Source organism: Magnolia sinica, chromosome 8, assembly GCF_029962835.1.
Source record: "Magnolia sinica isolate HGM2019 chromosome 8, MsV1, whole genome shotgun sequence".
Taxonomy (NCBI): Eukaryota; Viridiplantae; Streptophyta; class Magnoliopsida; order Magnoliales; family Magnoliaceae; genus Magnolia; species Magnolia sinica.
This window is the reverse complement of record NC_080580.1, coordinates 26,937,095-26,953,521: the sequence shown is the minus strand read 5'-3', so window position 1 is coordinate 26,953,521 and position 16,427 is coordinate 26,937,095. Positions and strand designations below refer to the sequence as shown.

The 16,427-nt window shown below is 38.4% G+C and overlaps 1 protein-coding gene and 1 long non-coding RNA gene across 4 annotated transcripts in view; both read right to left on the bottom strand.

The window, feature by feature from the left end:
- Nucleotides 1-5,796: 5,796 nt before the first annotated feature.
- LOC131253132 (uncharacterized) lies at nucleotides 5,797-7,461 on the bottom strand. Its single transcript, XR_009174939.1, has 2 exons — nucleotides 6,485-7,461; nucleotides 5,797-6,391 (listed from the first exon to the last, which is right to left on the bottom strand). It is a non-coding gene; the product is annotated as an uncharacterized LOC131253132 (long non-coding RNA).
- A 1,271-nt stretch (nucleotides 7,462-8,732) lies between these two features.
- LOC131253131 (phototropin-1) overlaps nucleotides 8,733-16,427 on the bottom strand; it is an 89,367-nt gene continuing 81,672 nt past the window's right edge. Inside the window, exons 23-25 of one of the 3 annotated variants that reach the window (XR_009174938.1) lie at nucleotides 12,249-12,356; nucleotides 9,329-9,501; nucleotides 8,733-8,945 (exon numbers count right to left, since the gene is read on the bottom strand). Coding sequence is in view for 1 of the 3 variants with exons in the window: in XM_058253964.1 (XP_058109947.1) it covers nucleotides 12,252-12,356 (105 nt within the window). In the remaining 2 variants the exon portion in view is untranslated. Of the gene's footprint in view, nucleotides 8,946-9,108; nucleotides 9,234-9,328; nucleotides 9,502-12,244; nucleotides 12,357-16,427 lie in introns of those variants that run through there. The other 2 variants (XR_009174937.1, XM_058253964.1) reach the window with 2 other exon arrangements.

Here is a 16,427-nt window from a genome sequence, read left to right as displayed (position 1 = left end):
GTGGGGCCCACATAGCTCTACCTCACGGGGAGTTCCCATGAGCTCGACCGTATGGAACCTTTTCCCCATATATATATATATATATATATATATATATATATATATATAGAAGTCATAACAGGTCCTTGAAATGTGTTTTTTATAAGAAATGATTAAATACAACAGTAGGGAAGAAAAGGGCATTTTGTGTTTTTCATAAGAAATGATTAAATACAACAGCGGGGAAGAAAAGGGCATTTTGCAGGAGCTTACGGGGATGTTTGCGTCATGATCCATCCTTACTGAGTACCCTGACTAGACCACTGAACAATGGACCCCGCTTGCTCGCACCATATTTATTGGGTTTTCAGTTTGAACCAGTGGGGCCCATGGTTCAACAATCTAAACCATTAATATGGTGGGCATCATTGTACATAACATACATGCTGCAGAAAAGTAGAGGTGGGCATTGGGTCAAGCCTCACCAAGTCAGGGCTGACCCAACTCAACCCGGTTTCGAAATAGATCTGACCTGAACTCGACCCGACTTGGTACTGAGTCCAGCATGCCTGACCTGATCCCAGTTCTGGTCTGGCCTGGACTAACCCCTGACCGAATCCGACCTGGTCACAGGTACCGAGTTGGGTAAGGTGTGGCAGGTAACTGCGGCTGAAATCACAGCTGCCATAATTGCAGCCCTACCATCAGCTACATGGCATCTCAGAACTGAAACATCAAATCTAGGTGCTGTTTTTTACTATATACGCGTCGGGTCCTGGATGGAGTCCAGTCAGTATTTGGGTTGGATTTTGGGTGGAGTCAAGTCACTGGGTGACCCGAACTCAAGTCTACTTGGTTCGGGTTGATTCACCCGCTCGGTTTGGGTCGAGTTTGGTTTGAACGAGTCCAATTGTCTGGTGCCTTATGCTATAGAAGTCCCCAAGATTGAGAGATCTTGGCCTTTTACTTGGTTAAAATGTGAGATGATTGACCACTAATTGAAGGGTTAGGTTATATACTATCTGAGATAATACTCTGTAGTATTGACAGTTCTCCGTGGGCCCATGATAACGTTAGTGGGCTGCATTTGCTCCTGCTTGTGCGGCGCGGATTAGGTGAGACCCCTGGGTGGGACCCCTGACTGTGGGGCTTACAGTGATGTATGTGCCTTAAATCCTCGGAGTCTTAACCATTTTGAAAGATCATTTTAGGGTTATTGATCCCAAAAATGAAGCTGACTCGAATCTTAGGTGGACCACACCACAAGAAACAGTCGTGGTTGAATTCCCACCATTAAAAATCCCATGGATTCTACTAAAATGTTTAGTTGATATCCAACCTGTTGATAAGGTCACAAACACCTAGATGAAGAGACCACACACACAAATATCATCTTGATCCAAACCTTGTGTGGCCCACGAGGTTTTTAATGATAAATTACCAGTGTTTCGTGCTCCATGGTCCATCTGGGATTTGGATCTGCTTCATATGAGCTTTCAATACGGATGGACGGCGTGGGGCTTAGGAATTTTTTAACAGTGGGCGTTCAATCACAACTGTTTTCTTATGGTGTGGTCCACTTGAGATCTGGATCTTTTTCAATTTAGGTCTCATCTCCTAAAATGATCTGACAAAATAGATGGACGGTGCAGATAAAACACATAATATGGTGGCGCCCACAGAGCAGTCCGTCAGTAGGCAACCACGTCCCGCTTGTGCGACTTAAAAAACTTGAAATTTGGAGCAGGGCCCATTTGATGAGTGATCCACATTGCTGTGGTGAATATGATATTTATGTGGTACTGTGCAAAAACAGCCTAATATGATTTCTCTATCAACGACATACAAACGAAATGTGGGGTGGTCCACTTTGGATTATTTAATCAATCTCATTTTGGGTTCGAAATTTTGGACGGTTTAATTTGATTCACATAATGCCACGTGTGCAATTTCTGAATACATGTTTACAAAGTATCAGGTAACTCCTCTTGTTTTTTTACCAGATGGAAGGGAATGCGACCATCAGAGCCTGCGGTTGGGCCAGCTGATATGATGTGAGCATGATCCGGACCATTCATGCATACATCCTCATGGAAGATCAGCTAAAACCCTGAATTTTCAATAATCAGATGACTAAATCCATCAAATCTGAGGAATTCTTTTTCAATGTGGACAATTACTCTATGCCCAAAAAATAAAAATAAAAATCCAACCACTTCGTACCCCTCTTCTAAGTTCTAACTCTTATATACGATGATCGACGGTTAGATCAGCTTAAGGCCCAAAATTACAAGGACTTTTGACACCTTAGCTCTCGACAGGTTTGTTCAAATCGGGTCCTATGGTAACTCTCTCTACTTGTTTTAACTAGGTTCGGCCTTGTCGGGTCCGGATCTCGTTCTTCAAGACCCCGGGTTAGGGCACCCATCGGGATTTCGGATCTAGTTGTTATTATTATTATTATTATTTTTAAATTATTTTTATTGGGTTTGGAAAATAAAGAGAATTTTCATGGCTGGGCCCTCCTGATGTATGTATAAGATCAGACACAAATGTGCCACTTTGAAACATGCATGGGTGTAATGGGCTTTCATAAATATCGTGTGGCTCAGAAAACCTCATTAAAACCTTATTTAATATTTATAGGGCCCACTAAGATGTCATTTAGAGATCAGGCCTATCCATTGTGTGAAATTTCAGACCATTTTAAAGTGGGCCTCATTAAGTGCCTTTAAATGTTTTAGGCATGAGTTCACATGGTTGGAAGGTCATCTAAGTTATAGAGGGGACCATTGCATGTTAGAGTCTGACCTATAATACACATACATACATACATACCTTAGGTGCAGAATGACCAATTGCACTAGAATTAAATGGATCACAATCCTCAAAGAACACGAAGCCCTCAGCTGTGTCCAACTCTTCATCCAAACCATCCAAATCCTAAAATAAGTTGTGAATGACATTTTGATGGTAGTCATAATCCAAAGTTCGCTAACATCTTTTTTTGTATCTAGAAGCTAACATGTGTTCCTTTAGTGAGCAGCAAAATGATTGTGTATTCGGATGTCTTCATCCAAAAGTTGCCCAGTGTCCTCAAGATGAATAACAAGTCAACCATATCTAAAGATTGTGCTATTCCTTTTTTTTTTTTGGAAAATTGTGGCAATCTTCATATTTAATGTCCAATCAAATTGGTGTCAAGATTTGAGTGAATCTACCACTAGTGGTTGGATTTTTACTTTTGATGACTCACTCAATTATTACATTATTTATGAAAATTTCAAATTTCCTTATCATACCCACCCTTATCATTCATAGTATTATTAAAAAAAAAATCAAAAAAAGAAAATATTTTACTTTTTTTTTTCTTTCATTACCCTCCAAATTATCAAGCTTACCACCCATATTAGCTAATTAGAGAATGCTAGTGTCCCAAGAGCTTGCAAGAGGCAATTAAAGCAATCCATGTGGTATTTTGCCTATAAAATTTATCCAAGTTACCTAAACACTATCACATTCATATGTATAAATCCTCAATCCCCTATTCTTTACACACCTCACACATGCAAAATAAAGCTCATTCATATTCTTTCCTTAGCCATATATAAGTTATCCTTAGCCTTTTCATAAAAACTATTGACGTGTGTTCTATGAGTAGGGTTTGTATTGAAGAGCCCAATTATCTTATTCTATGTAGTGCTAGTGCCCTCTTTCCCAACTCCCATATCCATATGGGACCGAATATCTTGCGATCTAGATTTCACAAGGTAGGGTTAGTAATTTAAGAGCTTCGATCATCTTTTCCTACAGAAGAGTATCAATGTTTTTTCTTCCCCACTTACATTCTCGCACCCTCAGTTAATTTAAGTGATTTTTTAAACTATTATTATTATTATTTACATCATTTTATATTTACCATGCTGTTATATTTTCTTTCTCATATACCTTTGTATATTTGTAGTATTCTTACTTTATGTTTTATTTACTTCAAGCAATAATTTAGAACTGGAATTCTTTAAATCCCAAATCCCATAAAGTAGAGACCATTATATGTATTCTTACTTTATGTTTTATTTACTTCAAGCAATAATTTAGAACTGGAATTCTTTAAATCCCAAATCCCATAAAGTAGAGACCATTATATGTTTATACAAGTGAAGAAGAGTGCCTAATACTTCTTCGTAATTGAGGTCCTTATTCAAAGTCTGTGGACACATACCATACGTGGAATTATGTAAATATAAACTGTTTATGTGGACCATTAGGTCATCATGATCCTATGATGTCTAGCCAGCCATAGATTTTAAGATTTTTGACTTAACAAACACTTGTCATCCAGAACCCGCAACCACAATATACCTATGAAAAAGGTACTATTGAGTGCATTCTCATGAGAGCTTTTGATGTGTACACATCTAATGTACAGAGTGGATTTGACATACACATCACAGTGGGGTCCACCTTTGCCGGTCAACACACAGGACAGTCACACACACAAGCAGTCTTCGTGCGAGCTCCATGCTGAGGATGTGGGAAAACCCATTAACATGCAGAATGCAGTGACCCGAAATAAGAGAAAAATGGCTTAGTCAGCAGAGGACACAGGAGAGTAGTTATTTTTTTGAGGGGCTTACAATTCTAATTCATTCTGTCAATTTGCAAAATCTTTAGTTCTTTTGGGGATTTGGATGTTCTAAATCCATGGATTTAAGAAATTGGTGAAATTGATAAATCCTTAACAAAAACCAAAAATAGGAGAGATTTGAAATTCTTGGATTTCACCAATTCGCTTGCCCCAAAGAGCCTTTAAAAGAAGCGGTGGGCTTAGCTATAAGGGAGAAATGGTCAGACTGCCTACCGTTTCTCTTTCCTATGCATGCGAAGGCTTAGTCAACAAAGCAGGTGGGCTACTGATGTAGCATGGGCTGTGGATGACTTCATGAAGCGTCAAGATTAAAAGAAACTCAACCAGAGGGGCCTATGGCTATAACTTTGTGATCGGTTATTGAAATTATTAATTTTGTTTGAAAGTCATGGATGAGCCCTACCTCACACACCAACTGATGAAGTCAGTTAGCTCTGATGGGTTTTTTGAAAAAAAGTAGATGTTTAGCATCAAAGGTCCATCTGAATTCAAACATTATTATGTTCCGTCAGCTTAATTTATTTTTTATTTTTTATTTTTATTTTTCATTTGTTTTAAGGCTTTAAGAGTCATGTATTATCTCCTAGGTATTGTTTGAGTTAGCTAAGAGTAGTTAATGATTTTGAGTAGGTTCAAATGTCTTTACTATTTATAGTAAGTTTAATTATTTCAAGAGTGTTTACTAATTTGGGTCGAATTAGAAGTCTTGAAAGTCTTTGCCTATACTAACTAGGTTAAGTATGTTTCGAAGAACAATTCATTTAATCTCATCAACTTCATTCCAGCATTTTGGAGTGTTTTTTTAAATTTATTTATTATTATTTTCCTCATGGATTCAGGATTTATTGAACTGTGGGCCCAACTTCATACACACTTTGCTAATGCTCACTAGGCAGTAGTTTCTCAAGTAACTAAAGAATAGTTAAAAAAGAAGGAAAATAGAGAAGCGGTCCACATTCAGTGGAAGAAAGGTCAAAGATTAGGCAGCCATGATCTTCCACTCCAATAGATTTTTTGAGCATGGTTTATACACAGAGAGGTCTGTTAGATCAACAGTCTGGATCGCCAAACTATGTGTCCCAGTAGAATGAACAAGGTGTTGGAGGATGTGCCGACCAATATACAAATTCCTCCACTTAACTAATCTTAATGTTGAGGCTATGGTGATCTTTTGTTCTTTTTGTTTTTGTTTTTGTTTTTTTTGGAGAACAATACCCATCCATGAAACATGGGCAACATTCACGTTTTGGGCCCACCCACATGATGTTAGAGTGATCCATACCGTTCATCATCCAAGGGCCTGTTTGATTTTCCTGGAAGGAGTTATGTCATCATTGCAATTTTACCACAACCAAATCAAACAAGGGAATGGCCGGTCAAATGCAGATGTATTAAGGAGATGAGTAATTTCTAATCATTGCTCTTTTCTATGTAATTACGGTTCAACGTAATCAAACATTGTAAAAATGCCATCATTAATAGGCAAATGCAGCTAATGTAAGGAGATGGGTAAAGTAATTTGAAATCACTGCCTATTTCCTTACAATTCCTTTACATTACAACAAATTAAACATGCCTTAAAGATCTGGTCAAATGTATAGACTAGTGTATCTAGCCAAAAAGTACTTTATACGGAAGATTTTTTGATGAAAAAAAGAGTATATTTCATTACGAAAGCTTGGTCTGCATTTGAATTCATTATTGAATTAAATTGCAATTGGTTCAATAGAGGAATGATGAAATTGTAATGATGAATAATATGACCTTCACTCTTAAGGACGTGTGGAAAGAAGTACATTGGATCCCAACCACTGAAATGGTTGGGAATGACGAAATTGTAATGATGAATAATATGACCTTCACTCTTAAGGACGTGTGGAAAGAAATACATTGGATCCCAACCACTGAAATGGTTGGAACCGCTGTTGTGATTAGTGTTATATTGGCCGATACTATTTGTATCGAGGGCCAACGATACGAAACAGCCCAGAAGTTACTGGACTTCCAAATATCGGTCAATATTTCGGTAAATATCACAATGTATCGTAGAAATATCGATACATTGCAATATTTTCAGTTTAACACCGTTATAAATTTACTGGTATCTACAATGCATATGATATATATCATTGTTTCCAAGACATCACAGTCCCCTTTTTGAAAAATTGAAAAAGCCTATTTTCTCTCAAGTTTTGTTTTTGCTTTTAATCCATTCTTAAGCTGATTTCAATCAACCCCTTTGATTGTTTGGAGAGAAGGAGATTTGGGTGCGGAAATTGATATCGGAGAGTGGGTGGGTTCGGAATTGCAAACGATTGCTACTACTACTACTATTATTATAATTTTAATCTTTTTTTTTTCTTTTTTTGGTTGTAAATCACTTTGAATCATTGCAACAAAGATGGAAAAAATTTTGCATGCTCAATCATGGATTTCAACCTCCCATTTGCGAATTTGGAAAAAATTGGAGAAAATTCTTTTTTTTTTTTCACCCATTTAACTTGCAATTAGAGTGTGGAAAAATCACATTACACTATTTGGTGGCTGATCTATAGATTGATGGAAGTTCTTGAAATTTTTGAAAAAAAAATATTTTTTAGTTAAAATATTTCAAAAATAAATAACAATATATATATTTTTAAATTTCATGTTGATCTGTGGCTATTTAGCATTAAGATTCATGTGTTAATGATGGTTGGCTGATCTTAATAACCTCTCATATATACCTTCTTAGATTTATAAATGATATGAACTGATTTTGTATAGTTGTATAATTTCTAATAAGCATATAGTTTAAGACCCTATACGAAACTTATTATGTAGATTTTTTTTTATTTTTTGTAATTTTTTAATTTTTAAGTCTGTAACGAGGTCTTTTTAACATCACTTGAAGTTTATTGAAATTCGACTACTTCCCAATGTTTCCCAAAAACAGCGATATATTCGATCTTTCCCATGCAATACCTGATATGTTTCCGTATTCTAAGGGCGCGATACATCCGTTGGTACCAATACTGAACACTAGTTGTGATAGTAAAACCATGCCACCAAAACCTCCCAGACTCAAAGTACAGGTGGCAATGAGCTAGGGGTTAGGCCGGGCTCCGTCTTGGCCCGACACTTAGACCCAAGGCTTGAGCCCGACCCAAGCCTGTCATGGACCCAGGACTGTAGGCCCAAGCCCGAGCCCAAAAATTGATTGGGCCCATGACTAACCTGACTTGGCCTAGCCTAAAAATTGATCAAGCATCAATTTTCCACTTGAATTTTCCTAATCTATCCATTGATTAAGTGGGTCACACATGCACAAAGAAATAAACATTTTAGAGGAATGATACCAAGAGTCTACATTCAAAATAGAAGGAATGCCTGAGGATTAGAATAACATATTTGTATGATATAAAACATGTACATGTAAATAGGATAAAACATGTACATGTAAATAGGATCAGGCTGTGCCGGATCGAGTTAAAATTACTTGAGCCCAAGCCTGACCCAAAAATTGATCGGACCATGCATGCGAGCTGTAGGCCCAACCCACTAGTAGGTCCAAGTCTTGCCCAAAGCTGGCTCGGTCAGGCTACCCGGACCATTGCCACCCTTGACTGGAAGATAATAGCTATCCAGTCGTTTTCCTTCTTTCACTTGAATGTTGTCTGTCAGTTTTATCCTTTGTTAACCCATCTACTCCCAGGCCACCAATTGAGAGTAATGATTTTTTCTTAGATGAAAACTTTTGAGGGGTGGTCCATCCACCGTGGGGCCTATCAGATTGACTCTGTATCACCAAACCAAGGACCTCACTGGTACAAACCATAGTTTAAAGACACGGAAACTATATACTCCACTCAAAAACTCAGTTGAGTTTCTTAAAATCTTGTATGAGGTTTTTTTTTTTTTTTTTTTAATAAATAGTTTTTTCATTATTATTTAATATTTAAAAGCATAAATAATATATAAATAATGTTGAGTCATGCCAAGTTGTGTTCGGTCAAGCTTTTGTTGAGTTTTGACAAAAATTTTCAAGTAGAGTTGAGTTTTGACCGAGTCTTGACCAGTTCAAGTTTTTTTCAAGTCTTGGTGAAATCTGGTTGAGTCAAGTCAGTTCAGGCAAGTCAAGATGAGTTTTTCTTGAGTTTTAAAACTGTGGTACAAACTAAGGGCTTGACGACAACATACCTATTCTTGAGTAGGGGATCAAATAATTACAAAGTTGTAATTATCTTTGGCATTGTTACAAGCAAGTAACCCTCAAATTGAAGTTGCATTCCTCTGAAGTTCATGTTCAAAAATATATTTGCAATTTGGAGCCCAATTCCTGATTACCAAGGTGATTGTAATTCAGCAATTTCCAATTTATACTTTGTTATACCGATCATTGCAATTCAATTCAACATTGCATACAAATGCAGCCCCCTAGTTTGTGAAGAAAAAAAATGGTGCCTTGGAAAATGCATTCATCAACAAGAAAGAAAAAGATGTAAAACATGAATTAAATGATTCTTATTTATTACCAAAAACTCAAAGTTGCTACAAAGTCGAGGCTTCAGAACACCATACCATGCACACAATAAAAATGAAAACAATACAAAGAAGGCATTCTAACCTTTCTCCCCTTAAAACTGTCGTAACTTCTTGATGAGAGAACACCATACCATGCACACAATAAAAATGAAAACAATACAACGAAGGCATTCTAACCTTTCTCCCCTTAAAACTGTCATAACTTCTTGATGAGAGACCTGAGAAGATTAGAAAAGTGAGCCAACATCCAACCGGTTTGGATATTGTGTCCTTAGCAAAGGGAATGCAATTCTTCAAATTTAACTCCTATGCTTCTCTGGTACAAGAACTCGAACTTCAGACATTTGAATCTGGAGATATTATAACATTGTAATCAAGCATCAGTAACAAAGGAACACAAAATGGTTTCTAATAACAAGATAAGACTATAAAACGGATTACATGATGCCTGGCATGAGGATATGCACACTATTCTAGAGCCTTACTTCGTTGTTTGTACAGCTGGGGCTCATGGACAGGTGATCCAGACCATTGATCTGATGGAAACCACAGTGGATTAGACCAATGCCCAAATTTCTTCGATGACACAATCCTAAGTCTTCAATAAATGTCCTGAAAATGGACGGCTAAGAATTGAAAGAAAAGGTTCAAATTCAATGGAAAAAATTATTATAATTGACAGATAGGATCTTCCAATCTGGGAGAAGAGGCCTTTCTATTGTGAGACCCATGAGATCAATGGTCTGGATCACAAAACCATGTGACTCTTTCAAATTCAAGGGTGGATCACATAACTCCCTCCTAAAGCAAAATCATCATTCGCTTAATAGCTATTGTAGCGACATAAGCCAGCGGTTAGTGATTCTCACATGTAAAACATTTGATACCAAGATGCAAGAAAAATAGGAAGCACTAACCGCAGCTCCTTCCCTAGGACACATATACAGAATATTTGTTGGCTTTCTTTATTCTTAGAGAATTTCTAATCTTTCTTTCTTAAAATTGTATATGATTTTAAGAGCAACGATCCTAGATGACACGTGAAAAAACTTTTAGTGGCCCACAATGAACAATAATCCAAATGAGGCGACTTCCCTACCATAAACCATCCAAGGTGGGGTCCACTGAATGGGTGGTCTTTAAATGGAAATCAGAATAAATAGTTATGTTCTAATCAGCATGGATTTTGAACAGACATAGAGGTGGCCAATTGATTGGATGGTCTTGATTCATTGCAATGTCACCAACAATCAACAGTTTCATATCATTTAGTTAAGTGTTAGCCTACATGCGCTGCCTCCCAAACCATATCTTAACCAGTGTTTTCAATATTGATGATATTTTCCGATATATCCCACGATATATCTTGTATCCCACCCGTGTGATACGAAACTCGCAAGTAGTGCGATATATCTCACATGTTCGATCCGGTGAGCATATTCAATTTTCGATCCTTTTTTTTTTCTTTGGTAAATCATGTTAAATCAGTATCAAATTGTAACAAATCCATGGTTTTTCATGAAAAAAAATGGATTGGGAGCTTCAATTTCGAGATTTGGAGGAGATGAGCCGAATTGCGGAAAATTGAAAAAAAAAAATCAAGAATTCCCACTTCCGAGCAAATTGGTTGCAATCCTTGTGTCCAAACATAAAATCTAGTGATTCTTCTTTTGCTTTTGAATGTATTGCTTGTTTTTCCACACGTCTTCTTACATTTATAAATTATATGAATAGACTTTGAATATACTTGCATTAATTCAGTTAGACAACGCATAGATTAGGACCCCATACAAAGAAAACCTATTATATGCACTTATTTTTTGTAATGTTTTGATTTATAAGTGTATGTTGATGTCTTTTTTAACAATCACTGAAGTTTCATTGAAAAATCCAACCAATTTCCTCATGTTTCCAACAACAGCGATACATTACACGATACAACCGATATATCCCATGCGATAACCGATATGTATCTGTATCTCGAAGGTGCGATAAGTAACATGATAAAGATATTTTGAACACCGATCTTAACTAATTTTCGTGTCAAATCCTTTTTTTTTTTTTTTGCTGAATTGGTCCTGTCTGACCTGGTTGAAGCCAGGCCGACTGAACTGATGGTCTTGCTGGCATCTCTTAACTAATTGGTAGTTGATTCCATTTTCTTAGCTGAATTGGTACTGTCATGTCCAATCTGGATGAGGCTAGGAGGCTGGGCTGATTCAAGTAGTTGTAGCAATAGGTCACGTTACTAGTAGAACCACTACAGTACTACTAGCACTAGCAGCAGCGGCATTACCAAAGCCATAGCAGCAGCACATTTCCTCCATTGGTTGGGTTATATGGGGCAACCATTCAAATATGTGATTCTTCCTTGATTTAAACATGCTAGGTTTTGAATAATGGCATTAGTCGGTGTACTGGGTAGGCCCAAAAATGATATGATGTCAGACCAAGTATGGGCGAGAATTCTCTCTCTCTCTCTCTCTAAAAAAAAGGAAAAAAGGAAAAAAATGTGAAACACTGGACTTCACATTCAATGGTGCGTCAAAGATATCGGCTTGACCTGCTGAAAGTCAATCAAATGGGCCATAGTCAAACACAATCAACCATGGTTTTATAGATTAGGGTCTATTATAATGAAATACAACCAAAAAGAACAAAAAATTTTATAGCCCAAAATGGTTCGTTCCGCTTCACTTAATTGAACATCACTCAGATCTTGTGTTTTGACCCCCAAAATAAGCCTAAATCCAGTAGAAAATGAGTTTTAAGCTTCCTCCATGGTTGAATTGAAGAAATGAGTGAAAGATAGAGAAAAGTTAAATAAAGAAGAAAAGAAATGTGCACTTTGTCCCTATCAGCTGTATCTGCCCTGCATTGGTGCTGATACAGTCACTTTTATTTTTTTGGTGAAACAGATCGGTTCACCCCAATATCGCATAATGCGGGCAGCTGATAAGATTACAACATGTCTGTATCGTAACTGATTGTCAACATGTTCATATAGCCATATTAGAAAAAAGCAAGCGGGAAGAAACTACTGCATGCTTTCTAAAACCAGTGTTCATGCAAACTATTCATGCATGTGTGAGAGAACCTTTTAGAAGATGTTTATTTGGACATCCAAAAGTTCAGGATCCACAGCTTTAACTTCCTTTTCAGATTCATCTGTCACTTGGATGGGTGCATCAAGTTTAGGAGGTTTCTGAAAACCAATACAAATATCATCAGATATTGCAAAAGGAGATATCATATAACAAGAAGTACAAAATCAATTGACTTCCAATATAAACAAGTAAAATCTTGAGATTCTTAGGTTGTGCTTTTATTTGCTATTTACTTGAATTCCAATAATTCAGTTCAATAAAAAGAAATTGACCAAATTGTATTTATGTTTGTGTTTTTCCAGGGATTTGGTCCCATATTACAATTACACCAAGTTTGAGTTGGGAGGAAATTAACCGCAATTTGAGGGCTACTTGCTCAACGAATATTGGAAATGTATTATGATTTGGTGACTTTACTCAACCAAATTTTCGTAAACCAATTCAGATTTCATCCAAATGCAGCCTTAGTTAATTCATTGTTGATTTATGCTTAGAATTTGAATTGGATATGTAGAGTCATGTAATGTAGCACAAAACACCCTCTTTCAGGAATCAGAGTTTATAGTACAGTTCATGGTTGGCCCTGGTTTGGTCTAGTAGGTCTCAACTTTAATTTGTCCATGAAATTTCACTTCTTTCCCACTAAATAGGTCTTAGTTGCAGAAGTTCTGGTGCAGGATCGGAGAAGAAGTGATCACAAAACGATTCAGTCCAAATATAGAAATTAAATCAATTAGAAAGCATGCTTAAAGAAATCATTAGAGTCATCAGGAATGACAACAACAAACAATAAACAGATGCTTAAGTGACAGATATTCCAGGTCGGATCATAGTAGTAGTGTGGTTGGCAGTAGGTCCAATGGGAGATTTTGAAGCGGAAGAGGGGGCATCACCTCAGGTAAAGGATTCCCGCAACCAAGGGATTATTCACTCGAGGCTCCAAAATATTGATTACAATGGTGACGCCACTTTATAAGGGGATTGTACCGAAGGAAGTAATATGAACGAAAGGAACTACGTGATCTTTCTATTTCTTCCCAATTATTACATTGGTATGGGTACATTACCCATCAGGTTTGGTGGATCCTTAAAACACAAATCTTAGGATAAAGGTATGACAATAGTGGGTTACAACCATAAGTATAATAATCTTAGAACACTTTACAATATTAGAAGTTGAAACAATCGGGCTGAAATCTTAGGATAAAGTTATGACAGTAGGTGCTCCCTATCAAATTAATCAGGCTGAAATCTTTCAGATTTTCTGCTCACTCCAACTTAGAATGAGGGCTATAAAGGAGCTTCCCATTTCTACTGGCAGACGGCCAGACTGGAAAAAGTCTTGAACAAAGTTGAATAAGCAAGGTTTGATTAAGTTCCAAAAAGACTGGAAAATGCCAATGGAAAACCATTAGATGCCGGATACTTATCCCTTCCCAGGTTGACTACACTACAGTAGTTCTGATTTCATCAAGGAGAATTGGGTTCTTGAGAGCATCCGCTTCTACCTGAGTGATCAAGTCGAAACCCAAATCGTCCAGCCTAGGATGCTCCACGCCCTCACTTGAAAGCAGGTGGGAATAGAAATTTACAACATGAGAAACAATACTATCTTTACCAGAAATCTGAACACCCTGCCTCCAGAAAATAGGATTGGCATGGGCTCTTGCACTGGCTATCCCATGAACATATTTCGTGTTTCTGTTGCCTTCTTTCAACCAAACTGCCCAAGAGCGCTGCCTCCATTTTTTTTCCTCTTCTCTAAGGCTAGAATAGTAGTCTAAGGATAACTTAACTCTCAAAGACCTCTCCACTTCCATCAATGGGCCGCTTTCTTCACGAATGTCCAGCCATTGGATCGCAAAGGAGGGATGCCATTTCTCTCTCTAAGGCCGAAGATCATCTAGTGCTAGACTTGAAACTTGGCTCACAACATCTGCAATTTTTAAAACAAAATAAAGCCCAATCTCTTGTGACCAAAAAGACGACCGCCACTTAGACACCATAGCCTAAAACCCTTCATTTCTAACCATGACAATTGAAATCTGAAGGGCTTTGATCCCTAATTGATGTCTTCAACCTCAAGCAATACCGGGCAATGGTCTAAGACTGGTTTCAGAAGCCTCGACTAATGAGCAAAGGGGAAATGACTAACCGAATCAGGGGACACTAAGAATCTATCCAAAAGACACATGGTCGGGGGAGACCTACCATTAGACCACGTATATTTGATTGCTCCCATGGGTAGGTCCACCATCTCATGCTTCCTAACCCACTCTGAGAATGACTGCATGGTAGAGGACACTCGACTTCCTGAAGACTTTTTGAATGCAGTGTACGGCGTTGAAGTCTCCCCCCACGCACCAAGCGAGATGCCATCTGTCCCAGACAGAAGACTGTTCTTCCCAAAAATCCCTCCAAAGTGATGGCCTATTAGGGTTGTAAACCTCAGAAAAGGACCACTTAAATCTAGAAGACACCTCCTAAAAATCTATATTAACCGTGAAAACTCCCACCCAACTGTCAACCTTCCTCCACAGCGAGGAATCCCACAAAACTAGAATACCCCTCACTAATTTGATGGCATCTAGAGCCACCCAATTTGCCATTTTAGGACTCCATAAAGATCTTATTGTATCCCTGTCGATGGACTATAGCTTGGACTCCTAAAAGACCATTAGATCCGCCTTCGAACAGTTGCAAATGTCTTTAACTCGGAACCTTTTTGGGAACTACCCAGCCCCCACACATTCCAAGATAGGATTTTCATTGGGGAACCGACCTTTCCCCTCTTCCCTTCTTCTCCCCATGAGGAAGGATCTCCAACTAGGAATCCAGAGAAGAACTAAGATTTTCCAACTCTTTGCTTCCCTTAGACTTCCTAGAGGAGCATACCGAAGTAACAACAACAGGGATCTGGATACATCTCTCGCCACCAAATGAAACAACGCAATGTAATCCTCATTACAGTCTTCGAACACTGCTCCTAACAATCTTCCCACGTGGCACACAATATCTTTCACCCAATGTTTCTTATTTATTGTCTCCACAAAATCCCTTGCTCCTACGAAATACCAAAGAGGGAACCCAGACTAGAGGAATCCCTATAACTAACCATACTAATTAAGGTCTGATGGGGGTAATGACAAGAGCCTTTGTATGGAAGCCTCCTTCCCTTCCCTCTGGAACAGCTAGGGCAAGCCCATCCACAGAGACTGAGGACAAGGGTTGGGAAAAAAGGAATCATCAATGGGCAAGCTATAATAAAACGCTAGTCACACCCTAACTCCACAATATCGAAGCTAGACAAAGGGGATGCCCACTCTAACCCAGCACAAGGGGATCGGGAGGATTGGGGGTCATGACTAGGAGATGAGGGATTGATCTGAGGCTAGAGAGGAGAAGAACACTCCACTGGAGGAAAGGTAGCGAAACCTGACTCCACAGGACAAAGGACTTCATTGGGAGAGAAGGGAGGGACCTACCTCCTCCTCTATGACTTCGAGAAACTCTTCCTCAGAAGAATAGAAACACATGTCCCGCTCAGATCTCTTCACCGCTCCTTGGAAGGGCTCCTTGCTAGAATTTGAAAAGGCTGAGTTAGCGTCAACCATCCTCGAGACTTCGTTGTTAGATGAATAATCTATGTCTAACACTTGCCTCCTGACAGCCGGCCTCAGGCTAGGACAATTGTGCCCAAAATTAAAAGAAGCCGATTTTTATTCATGCACAGGGATGTTGGAGAGATAATCTCTAATCAAAGCCACGTCATCAATCATAATGACCGGAAGAGCGTGTAGATTCGAGGCACCTTCCAAAACTACATCAGGAGGGACATGTGACACTATTGCTTGGGATCTATCAAGGGGGAGGGGCTATGTGGACATAGGAGAGTCAACCTTTGAGATATACAGTTGACAGGATCGACATGAGCCATTACAAGAGATGCGCGGATGAAACATCAAGGTAGGAGCTATCTCCACTGGGCATGTAGCTAGATTGGAGGAAACGCCTGACCTTGCAATAAACACCCCGCTAGTCAGCATTAAATTGCACTGAGAGGTTCTCAGAGCACTCGATGCCAAGTGTCCTGTCTACACAGTCAAAGCTACATGAAGATGACCATCTGTAGCCAACGAGACTAAAGGAGAAAATGATTTCTCGTGATG